Genomic DNA, 12418 nt, shown 5'->3' on the forward strand with positions numbered 1-12418 from the left:
AACTTGGGCTTAGGCCGTGAAGATTAATTTTGTTGAGCCCAGGCATCGAGATAGGGCCATTAGGATCTCATTACGAACTGAGCCTGCTCAAAAACGACTCCAAAATAACTTCTTTTTTTTTTTTTGCTTCTTATAATTAACAAAATTTCTTCTATTAAAAAAAAATATATAATTATTTTTACAGTTAGTTTTCGAGGTTTTTTATTTTTATAAAAGGAATAGAACCCAAATTACCGTACGAATTAAGCACGAGGATTTAATATTTTACATAGCAACTTCGAATTTTTTCAAACGAATTCTTTGAAATTATAAATAAAAAAAATTAATCCGATCCAAAATATTCGTCTAATATTAAATATTCAACTTATTTATCAATTTCATGTGAGTAATGTGTAGGTACAATATTTATATATTAAAACTCTTATTGCTACAAAAGTAAGTAAAATTTTACTTCAAACTTTGTCAATTCCTTAACAGGTTGCTGCTTAATTTAAGTTCAAGTGACTAAAAAAAGATTGTTTGATCCTATTTTTAGTAATAACTTTTCATGTGTAAATCAGCATGCCTTAAACTAGTTTTAACAAAATGTTTATGGGTGTTTAAAACAATTTGAATATGCATTTTAAACAAATCTAGCTAGGTCTCTCATATGTTATCTTTGTTTCTCGTAAAGATAGTGCTCCTTCCGTCTCTTTTTTTTTTTTTTTTTCTTTTTTGTATATCTTAAAATTATATTCTCTTTCTTTTTGAATATTTAAAATTTTTATTTTTTATATTTTAAATTTATTTTATAATATTTTTTATTTTTTGACATTAAAAATCACGAAATTTGAATTTTATAAAAAAATTTAAAATTTAATATTAAATACATTGAAATCAATTTTTTTTTTAAACTCTGTAATAATCAATAACATCGAAATAATTTGAGATAGAAAGTGTATTATTTTATAATTTTTGATATTATTATATTTTAATCATCGTATCAACAAGATTATGACTCACATTAATTAGGGCTTACTTATTGTTATTCAACTAGTTATGTTACCATCTATGAGATATAAAAAGAAGAATTAAATCATGCATGAAAAATACTATTTAACTCTCTCTTTGCTTTCTTTTGTTATTTTATGCTTTCTATTGCTTCCCTCGTATACTTGACTAATTTGAACATCAAAATGTGTCTCAAAATATTATCTTTGGCATCCTTTGATCTTATTCTTTACAATAAGTCGGGCACATTCTCCATTTTATCTTTTAGTGAGTCTTTCGATCACCAAAATAAGAATTACATTAATAAACATGATGTCTTCTAGATAATCTCAAATCTTCCTCTTTCTAAACAATTGTTCTTAATTATTAAGAAATACTTTAAATATTTTTATTTTGTTTGAAAAAATTCAGATAATGTTTGATATGAAGTGATCACTAAAAAATTTATGATAATCTAATAATAGTGATCAAATCATCATATTGATTTGATAATCACTTGTGATTTTATGTAATAATAATTTTAGATCACAGAGAGTGATTAAATTATTATCTTAGAAGATAATCTAATTATCATATAAAGGGATAACAAAATTTTACCATTGAGATAAAATAATATATAAATTTAACAATAATTAATATTACATAAAAAAATATATAGATTAAAACTTTCTTTTGAAAATTATTAATAATTATTTTATATTATAAATTTTTATATTTTCAAATTAATATTTTTTCATAACAAATTTAAAAATAATTTGTTTGATTTTCTTTTAAATTATGATGTTGAAAATGATATCAATAACCATATTAAAATAAAAAATAGCACCATCTTATAAAAGTCCATCATCCCAAATAGCTAACTGAAGAGGGGCTTCAGTATTTTGGCACTATACCCAAATATGCTTTCATTTGTAGTAGTAGTTTTCACTTTTCAGCTTCATATTTCAGTGGAAGGTTGAATGTGTTGCGCAGAATCTTACAAATCCAGCAACCCATTAAACAAGGAGCATTGCTTCCCTCTGATAAAAGAAAATATACATATTGGTCGACACTCCCCACACACACACCGACCCATGTTCATTTTCATCTTTCATAGTAATTTTCTTCATCCCTCCCTTCCCCATTGAAATCCTGTTTTTTCCATTTAGAAAAATGGTGTCACATCAAATGATCGAGTGCCCATCCTACCGTTGAAGTTGTAATAAACACACAACTCTTTTTTTTCTTATTAGTGGGTTTAATTTAATTACTTTGAATTTTTACTCAAAGCTGTTCAAAGTCAATCACATTTTTCTCATATTACATCATTAACTCACTATCATCGTTATATTTATATTTAAATATATTTTTTTATTATTAATTTTAATTTTATCATTATAATAATTAATTTTATTTTTATTATTATTTTTAATTTCATCAAAATTAATTCATTACTCGTTCAAATGAACACTTAATCTTGATAAATTCAAATATAAAAAATCTACATGTTAGTAAATCTTACTGTATCCGAACATATTATGTTATGACATTAACCAATCAATGACAAGCTTGTGAAGAAAATATAAAGTAGCAAAAGCAAGATCACAGATTGTTTGTCGTTTAGCGTGGTCTGAAAATAGAAAAAACAAAATGGTAAAGGGCCGACAAATTTTTTTTGGTGTCGAGCAAAAGCTACTTTATGAAGAAAGAGAGGTTCAACAAAAGCTACTTTAGATATTCTCTACCCTTTTCAGCTTCCATGATTGCCACCCTTCCTCTCGGTGAGGATTGCAAGTTGGGTTGAGTAACCCAAGCTGTCACACGACGAGTTTTTGAAAAAAAAAAAAAAATCGTATCAAATTATATTTTTTTATTAATATATATATATTAAATTTTTATAAAATAAAATAATTTTATATGAAAAATTATTTAAATATATTAAAATAATATATTCTACAATTGAATTTATTGAACTTTAAAAAAAGCCATAGATTATAAATTGTTATTAAAAATACAATAAATTTTTAATTAATCATCTTTTGAAAAAATACTTAGAACCATTTAATTTCGATGTAAATTGTTGCGTCGGTAATCACATGTATTTTTGAAAATAAAATTTTGGAATTTAAATTTTCTTATTCACTTATGCAAACTAATATAATAAAATTAAAACTTTAGCACAAAAGGTACAATTATAATGGAAATTTACCAAAGCGGAATGAATAATATTTCTTGGGCATTTCCTATTAAAAAAAAATGTTGGGAAACTGGAAAGAAAAGAAAATAAAAAGAAAAATAGTAGGGAACAAACGAAAAGGGCACGTAAAATCAAACACCTTTTTGCATTGAGACGAGGAAAGACAGATTGGTTCTCTTCCATTCGGAGCTATCCTCAACAGAGAAACAATCATCTACATTCACGCATGATTAGGTCATTCCACGTTTCAGTTTCCCATTAGTTTAGAGTAAAAGGAATAAAGGACTGGACCTACCTGCCTTGCACGTGACCATATGGACCAATCAATGGAAGGGGGACCCTCTAGTTTGGGTCCCATCTGACAATGACCCGTTACCAAGGAGTGGCTAATTGGCATGGAATTGTGTCAACTTAACGTTTTTGCATTTTTTTTTCTCTCTTTCCTTCATTTCTTTTTTGGTATTATGAAAAGCTTCATATCAATTAAACTCTATATAAAAATCAATTCAATAACAAAGTTTAGCATGATTTCCTACCTCATTCATGTCAACTTATTGCATCACCTAATTCAAACCCCACCCATGAATATTGGATTTTTTCATCCATCTCTACCTTTTATAGTGTCTTTAATTATATAACAATAAAAGATAATCCATTTTTATAACACCAAATCAAAATTAGATGTGTATTTTTTAAAATTAAGATATATAATTTAAGATAATAATAGTTCAGATCGAATTAAATTAGATTTAATATTTTGAAATAATGTATAATATTATCATTTTTAAAATTTGATTTAAATTTGAATCGATATTTTTTTAAAATCAATTGGATCTAAATAAGTTTTATGATTATGTTCGTTGGTTTTTAAATTTGAAATTTTTTATTTTTATATATTATTTTAATATAATTTTTAATATATTTAAAAAAATTTATACATCAAATAATTATTTTATTTTATAAAAATTTAAAAAATAATCTAAAAATAATAATAATAATATATAATTTGGTTCATTCAATTTTTTCAATTTTCACATTTCAATTTGAATTTAATGTATATATTTAAAGTACGTTGATGCTTAAAATTATGATAAAATAGAATAAAATGATATTATGATTAACATTAAATTAATAGTATTATATTATATTGTATTTAATACATACAAGAATTATGATAGAAAATTTTATTAGTTAGTAAAAATTATTATTTTTTATTTATACAATTTGAATCAGTGATATAATTTTTAAAAATATAATAAGACATATAAATTTAATCTTATAAATTAAAAATAATTATCTTCACTTTAAAAAAATTAAATCATCATATATTAAAAAAATGATTAATCTTTTTCGTAATCATATCATTTTTTTTAAACATAAACTAAATATAATATAAAATTATTATTATTTTATCTTTTATATCATCTTATGTACTAAATATAAATTTAATATCTAAAATTAATTTAAATTAAATTAAATACTACAATTTCAAATTAGTATTATATTTTCTTTTTCTCAATCTATCATCTAACTACATTTTATATAACACCAAGGAGAGTCACCAACAAAACAATCTAAGCATTTTATAACGAGAAAAACGAATTCAGTCAACTAAATCAATCTTCAATATCTATAAAATATCATTCCTCTTCTTTGAATAAAAAATTTCAAATTCTAATAAATGGAAATGTCCCCTCAGTAACCTAAATTATTTATCACTAATATTTATCATACATTTTCTACTAAAAAAATACAATACAAATTTTTTTTCTAAATAAAAAAACACTTGATTTCTAAACGTGAGTATAATAAAGATAAAACATGAGAGGCCAGGAGTGGCTCACGGCGTCGTGCAGCAGCTTTCAAGCCCAAAATATCTTAACTATACAAATATTAAAATAGAAAACGAAGGTATAATTCATAGAGATGAGTTGAGAAATTTCCAAGAAGGAAGAAAGGCGTCTATGTACTGTGCATTTTAAATATTGGAGTTTTTTCCATGACTGCGATGGCAGGGATACAGTTGGTGGAGACTAGAGAATAGTGTATTGGATCGATGCTCTTTTGTTTTCTTTCTCTCTTTCCTCGAAAGAAAAGTTTGTTTCAAGGCTCAAAGCTCAAAAGAGCGTCGACAGAGACTCCACCGCTCCTTCGTTTGGCCCATTTGCTGCAGTGGACAACACATCTCCTTCTCAAAAGTAAACCCAAATCTATAAATAGTATATTACTAAAAAATGATACATTTATGATGCAACTGGGAGTAGTAAAAGTGAGAGAGAAGATCTTTCTTTTGAGTGATAAAGAATCTATGCTCACTATCTGTTTGTTCCTTCTCCCATTACACAACGCCACACACACGCAAACACCAACAGTCTAATTACAAAAAAACACAATTTTTACTTTGTAGTAATAGTTGTTTGTTTTTTTTTTTTTAATTTCTTTTTTGAGTTTTCCTCCCTTGATTGAAATACATTTTTATTAATTAAGAATCAAATATTTGTTTTTTTTTTTTTAATTTCGATTTTGAGTTTTCCTCCCTTGATTGAAATACATTTTTATTAATTAAAAAACAAATATAAATATTTTTGGTTGTTGGCGTCGTGGGTTTTTTTTTTTTATGCTTGCCGGCGATGCCGACTGCGGTAACCGTAGCTCGGCAATGCTTAACGGAAGAGGCTGCGCGTGCGTTAGATGAAGCGGTGGCCGTAGCGGGTCGAAGGAGCCATGCACAAACGACGTCACTCCACGTGGTGTCGGCGCTGCTTTCCTTCCCGTCGTCCACTCTCCGAGACTCGTGTGCACGCGCACGAAGCAGCGCGTACCCGTCCGGGCTCCAATTCCGCGCGTTGGAGCTTTGCGTCGGTGTTTCACTCGACCGTTTATCTTCATTGAAGACCGTCGAGGACCCTCCGATATCCAACTCCTTGATGGCCGCAATCAAACGGTCACAAGCCAATCAACGGCGCCGTCCAGAAAGCTACTATTTACAGCAGTTACACAGTAACAATAATAATAACAATAACGCCAGCGGTTGTTCTCAAACGACGTCTCTGTTGAAGGTCGAGCTTAAATACTTCGTTTTATCGATTCTCGATGACCCGATTGTTAGTCGGGTTTTTGGAGAAGCTGGGTTCCGGAGCTGTGACATAAAGTTAGCTTTAGTTCACCCGCCGGTAACTCAAGTTTCCTCTCGGTTTTCACGTACCCGTTGCCCACCTATTTTTCTGTCTAACTTGACGGATACGGTTTCGGGTCGAGTCGGGTTCAATTTCCCGTTTGCGGGTTATGAAGATGGGTTTGATGAGAATTGTAGGAGGATAGGCAAAGTTATGGTTAAAAAGAGCGGGAAATGCCCGTTGCTTGTTGGGGTTTGTGCTATGGAAGCTTTGAGGGGTTTTACAGAGAGTTTTACAAAAGAAAATTCACCTTTCTTTGACGGTGATTTGGCTGGGTTGATTGTGATTTCGATTGAAAAGGAGGTTAATGAGTTTGTTATTGAAGGAAATGAGGAAAATTTTGGGTTTAAGTTGAAGGAAATGGAAGGCATTTTGCAGAAATGTAATGGGTCTGAAGGAGGAGTGGTTATAAATTTTGGGGATTTAAATGGGTTGATTTTGGATGGGGTTTTAAGCGATTCTGTTAGCTCTTTGGTTTTGAAATTAACGGGTTTAATGGAAGTTTACAGAAGGAAATTATGGTTGATTGGAGCTGTGGCTAGTGTTGAAATGTATAGGAAGTTTTCCGATAAGTTTCCCAATATAGAAAAAGATTGGGATTTGCATCTGTTGCCTATTACTTCTTCCAAGATTTTTTTTGATGGGGTTCACTCCAAATCCAGGTGGGTTTTTGCTTACGATGCTTCAAACATCTTTCATATGCATTTGAAACTATGTTTGTTTGTTGTACTTATTTTGCTTCATTGCTTTTTGTTAGTTCTTGCAAAAACTGAAGTTTTCTCTACGAATTTCTGGAAGTGGAGTCACCATTTTTTTTTTTTGTATATAATGTCCTTTATTTTTAGTTGCTTTTTACATTTTGTGTGTTAGATTATTAAATAATTCTTCTGTTCAGGGGTTTTTGCCTCCCTGATGTTTTGTGACTCTTGTGAGTGCATGTATTCAATAAAATAAATGAATCTTTGTCCTTTATAATACTAACAAACAAAATAGTAGTACTTGATAAGATAATGGTAATAAAAAATAAATGGTCGGAGCTATGTCAGGGCTATCAGCCATCAGTTGTCCCTTTAATGTGTAGATGTCGGTATCAGTTGAAGAAATGGAGAAGCAGTATTTCAATAAAATATCTTAAGACTGAATTAAGTTCTTACGTCTCTAGGTTTTGGTGCAAAAACTGGGTTTGATTTTTTTTATAGACAGCATCAACCAGATAGAGCTCTGAAGTTCATTTTCTCTGGTGACCATCTTGATCGAATGTTGTCTTTAGCGCACCATATCCATGGTTTACTGTATGAGATACCGAGGAGGAGTGGCTTCTAACATGCCTTAATGTATGTGTGTTTTAAGTGTTACTGTATGAGATATAGATGATATTTGATTGCACTTTAGTAGTTTCTGCCATTCTAAGTTACATTGATATATGAATGTTACTAACCTGTGTACTTTAGCTTCTGACAGTTTTTCACCCATTGGATCTCACAGTTACATGTTTATGATATATTTACAGCTTGATGGGGTCCTTTGTTCCATTTGGTGGCTTCTTTCCCACGCCATCAGATTTGAGAAGTCCATTAAATGGCAGAAACCAATCTATCCCTCGATGTAACCTTTGCAGTGAGAAGTATGAACAAGAAGTTGCTGCTATTCTGAAGGTAGGGTCAACAGTTTCAGTTGTTGATCAGTATTCAGAAAACTTGCCTTCTTGGTTATGGATGGCTGCAGTTAACACAAGCAAGGGAGAGGATGTGTTAAAGGTGGGTTAACACGTCAGTTTTTGAAATCTTTGACTTGGCATAGGATATACAACTACACCTACTTTTTATCCATTGTTGGCATTAGTCATATGCTCTATTTCATGATAAAATTATAATTATGTTTATTTAAGAATGTGCTTTGTCATTCAGTGCAGACTGAAGATGGCGAAACCATGTTAAATGCTAAAGTTTTGGCGTCGCAGAAAAAATGGAATGATATTTGCCAACGTCTCCATCACACTCCGCCGTTCCCCAACTTAGATTTTATCCCGTCCATGTCCCAAGTCCCACTAGTTGAGGGCCCTCAGTTTGCAACTGAAAAAAAGCAAAGAAGTGCTGAAGATCCATCTATCAATGAAAATCGATTTCCCAATCAATGTTCCAGCAGACAAATGCACATGCAAAAGATTTTTCTACCAAGACATAACCTACCGATAGAACGAACTTCTGAAGCTCAGAATATGAATTTCCAGTCCAGGTTACTTGATGATTCAAGCGTAGCTGAGCAGACAGGTAAGGATGTGCCCTGGTTTACCTATCACCCTCAGCAAAATCTGAGTTCATGTCATGGATGCGCACCATCCTTTTTTGTTTCTCCCGTTACCACAGATTTGAAGTTAGGAACAATATATGCATCAACCAGTCTGGAATCAAACACTACAAAATCTCTAGATTGTAAAGGACATTTTCAGCGCTTCTCAGGTTCTATATCTGCTGAATTTGATGCAAATAGTGAGAATAGTTCATATCAATTTACTCAATCTTCGGCATGCTCTGGTCTTACATCAGGAGAGCAGTTTGATCAAGGAGATTACAAGTCCATTAGAAAAGTTCTTGCTGAAAGAGTTGGCTGGCAAGATAAAGCTGTAAATTCTGTTAGCCAAGCTATATCCCAATTAAGGAGTAGGTATGGAAGCCGTCATGGCATAAACCATAAAGGGGATATTTGGCTTACTTTCCTTGGTCCTGACAGAGTCGGAAAAAAAAGAATTGCTTTAGCACTTGCTGAGGTACTATTTGGCAGCCAGGAATACTTAATATCTGTGGATTTGAGTTCCCAAGACAAAGCTAACCAGTCAAACTCTATTTTTGAATGCCAAGAGTTAAATGGTTATGATGTGAAGTTTAGAGGGAAAACAGTTTCCGACTTTATTGCTGAGGAGTTGAGAAAGAAACCCCATTCTGTTGTCTTCCTTGACAATGTAGATAAGGCTGATTATTTTGTCCGACATAGTTTGAACCAGGCTATTAGAACAGGTAAATTTCCCGATTCACATGGGAGAGAAATCGGCATCAACAATATGGTTCTGATAACGTCATCATCCATCACAAAAAGTAATATAAATGTTCTCTGTGAGACAAAACTCATGAAATTCACTGAGGAAAGAATACTTGGAGCCAAAAGTTGGCAAATGCAAATCATAGTTGGTTCTAATTTTGATGACGTCAGCAGAAGCAACGACACAGGCATAAGAGTTACCGCAATAAAAGAAGCTTCCGCTTCTGCGTCTGTCAATAAAAGAAAGCTGATAGACACCGTTGAATCTTACGAGATGGAAAAAACAGACACACAAGAACGAGTACACAAGGCGTCCAGATCCTGTCTGGATTTGAATCTTCCTGTGGAGAAGACAGATGAGGACATGGGTTTGGGGGACTCTGAAAGTGAGTCCCTCTCTGAGAACTCAGAAGGTTGGATGGAAGAAATCTTTAGCCAAGTATATAAAAAGATACTTTTCAGGCCATTTGATTTTGATGGACTTGCCAATAAAATTGTAAACGAAGTCAAATCACAATTTCACTCGACTGTTGGATCTGAGGTTCCATTAGAGATAGATCAAGAAGTCATGGAACAAATACTCGCGGCTGCCTGGTTAGCAGACAAAAAGGGAGCGGTAGAAGATTGGCTTGAAGGAGTGCTTGGGAGGAGCTTTACTGAGGCTCGAAAGAAGTACAATCTCACTCCTCAGTCTGTTGTGAAACTAGTTGCATGTGAAGGTGTTGCTGTGAACGAACAAGCTCCTGGAATATGTCTTCCTGCAAAAATTAATCTGAACTGATTTTTTGATGCTGTAATTAAATATATAATGTAGCTTTTTGTATCTAAAACCCTTGTATGCCAAGCATTCCCGTAATTCTTTTCGGGTATTTATTTTTGTGTTGTATCAGTAGCAAACAAAGAATGTAAAGAAGTTCTTCTCCTAAGGGTTACGTGTTACCGTAATTCAGCTTGCCTGCATTACTTAGATTAATCTGTAATCTTGCCTGTATTACTGAGCCCACTATAAAGTATAATCACCTGCCCATCTGTTTCCCGTTTCAGGCTTCTGATTCCAGGTGAATGGGCTTGTCATAAACCTACAATATCACTTCAATTTGCTACAATGTCACTTTAAGTAGAATTTGGATTTTATCAGTTTTTAGTGTAATTGAGTTTGTTATGTCATCAATTAAATTTAAATATTAATTTTATTGAGATTTATTTAATATAAAATTTTTATAAATTTTTTTTCAAAAATAATTACAGTTTTTTTTTTCAATCAAAAAATTATAATAATTTATATTATTATTTTTAATCTCATCAATCTTGCTAGAAGCTTAGGTCGCTATACTAATATTTTGCAAACTACTAAAGGCACCCAAGTGACAAACCTTGGCTAAATTCATAGCCTTTTCTTCTGACTCAAGCCCTGCCTAACCTTTTTGGTCTCACAAACCATTTACTACTGCTTCCTAGTCCCTATGTTTCGTATCCAAATCAACCAAGTTTCCTAAATCCTAGGCCACTGCTTTTTCTTTTCACCCGGAAATGAACATGGAGGTGACAAATTTCCTGTAAATTCCTTTAGGTTCCTGTCATTTCTCTTCCAGGTCCGGTCAGGTTGAGTGACAGGGCAGGGACAAGGATTTAACACTAAAAATTGATAAAGGACGTGGAAAGACAACTACTCCAGCAAGGAGAAACCACGTTTGTAAAAAGTTCGAAGACATCTAATCCTTGCATTAGCTGCCAAATGGTTCATGATTGTACACGAGTTTGAACATTTCCTCAGGACTCCGAGCTGTCACTTTCACCCACTCAGGTCTTCAAACCATTTACGTGTCTTTGTAAACATAATGCATATGCTTTTGCTACAGTATGAGGAATTCATCACTTCTCCAATCCTTTTAATTGAAGATGTTTGGACCTTAGCGCTTTGATGTGATGGCTAGAGAAAAAGTTTTTCTCCTTCCAAATCTTTCTCGTCTACTGTGGTTTTGAACCTAAATTTTGCAGTGAGAGAACGAGTGGCAGCAACAAAAGATGCGCCACAGGCGAGATGGCATGGCAGAAAACGGATGGTCCTGGTTGTGGTTCTTTCCATTAAAAGCTCACCTTGTGGACAAAGGAAACTCTGTTGCAATGCTAAGGCAAATTTTCCAGGAGAAGTCTGACTTTACTTCCCCTTTGATTAGATGGCTTAATTTCAGTGCTGGAAATTGCTGAACTAGGCACTGATGTTACATCTTCCGCTCTAATTTCCTGGTCCCTTCCCATTGTTGTTTTTGTTTTTTTCTTCCCAATCTCATCCCCTCCAAAACCGAAAAGGTAGAAAGAAATTATAGAAGTACTTCCCCAAATTTCATCGTTCTAATAAACTTTATAGAACTTCCAATCACCACCATTTTTCATAAAAAATGCTCCCCATTTACTATATATATATATATAAATATATATCTTCATATATCTTTTAGTATATTATCTACTCAAGTTTTATTTACACGTCTCAAAAAGTTTCTAAAAATTATTAATTCAGCAGTAAAATATTATATTTTTAATTTTCAATTATTAGTAATCAAATCTTGATAAATTTAAATATAAAAAATAATTTCAAAATTGAAAATTTTGAATTTAAACTCTAAAAATAATTTAAAAAATAGAGAAGAATCTTTAAAATATAGCTTGATATCCATGAATTTGTAGTTTTTATTGCCATGCAAAATTCTCATGGTTTACTAGGATTGAATATTGTATATAATGCCTTGAAATAATTTTCACTTTGATCTTAATTGAAACTGTTCCCTAACCCTAAATCTTATTGGTTTTGTTTTAACTCCAAAAATATTTCGACAATAGTTCACTCAAGGAAAAGTTCAATTAACCCATATATATATATATAAATATATATGAAATATTTGTAATATTCTCACTTATAATTCATTTGATAACAAGACGAGAGCTGATTATCATGTCGTGATATCATTTTAAAATTCATTGACAAAACATAATTATATACAATTTCAATTCCTCCCGTCTCATTATTCGAAAACGAGACTAC

General features: G+C 31.7%; 1 protein-coding gene across 2 annotated transcripts; it reads left to right on the top strand.

The window, feature by feature from the left end:
• Positions 1 to 5089: 5089 nt before the first annotated feature.
• On the top strand, positions 5090 to 10323 carry LOC111303742 (protein SMAX1-LIKE 6-like). 2 transcript variants are annotated; one of them, XM_089742647.1, is made up of 4 exons: positions 5090 to 5364; positions 5819 to 7004; positions 7853 to 8099; positions 8255 to 10323. In XM_089742647.1, exons 1-4 carry the CDS (start codon positions 5223 to 5225, stop codon positions 10157 to 10159), a joined length of 3480 nt encoding a protein of 1159 aa, XP_089598773.1. In that variant the 5' UTR covers positions 5090 to 5222; the 3' UTR covers positions 10160 to 10323. The 2 variants fall into 2 exon arrangements, with proteins under 2 accessions (XP_089598773.1, XP_022755896.2); XM_022900161.2 differs by lacking the exon at positions 5090 to 5364 and having other exon boundaries at positions 5504 to 7004.
• The last annotated feature ends 2095 nt before the right edge of the window (positions 10324 to 12418 follow it).

This window comes from Durio zibethinus, chromosome 13, assembly GCF_047325235.1.
Source record: "Durio zibethinus cultivar Kanyao isolate XHJ-2024 chromosome 13, ASM4732523v1, whole genome shotgun sequence".
Classification (NCBI taxonomy): Eukaryota; Viridiplantae; Streptophyta; class Magnoliopsida; order Malvales; family Malvaceae; genus Durio; species Durio zibethinus.

What these genes read in the sequence shown, in the direction of transcription:
- LOC111303742 (XM_089742647.1), top strand. Translation starts at nt 5,223, where the DNA reads ATGCTCTTTTGTTTTCTTTCTCTCTTTCCTCGAAAGAAAAGTTTGTTT. An exon ending in GGGGTTCACTCCAAATCCAG is followed by an intron (nt 7,005 to 7,852) that starts GTGGGTTTTTGC and finishes ATATATTTACAG; the next exon opens with CTTGATGGGGTCCTTTGTTC. An exon ending in AGGGAGAGGATGTGTTAAAG is followed by an intron (nt 8,100 to 8,254) that starts GTGGGTTAACAC and finishes CATTCAGTGCAG; the next exon opens with ACTGAAGATGGCGAAACCAT.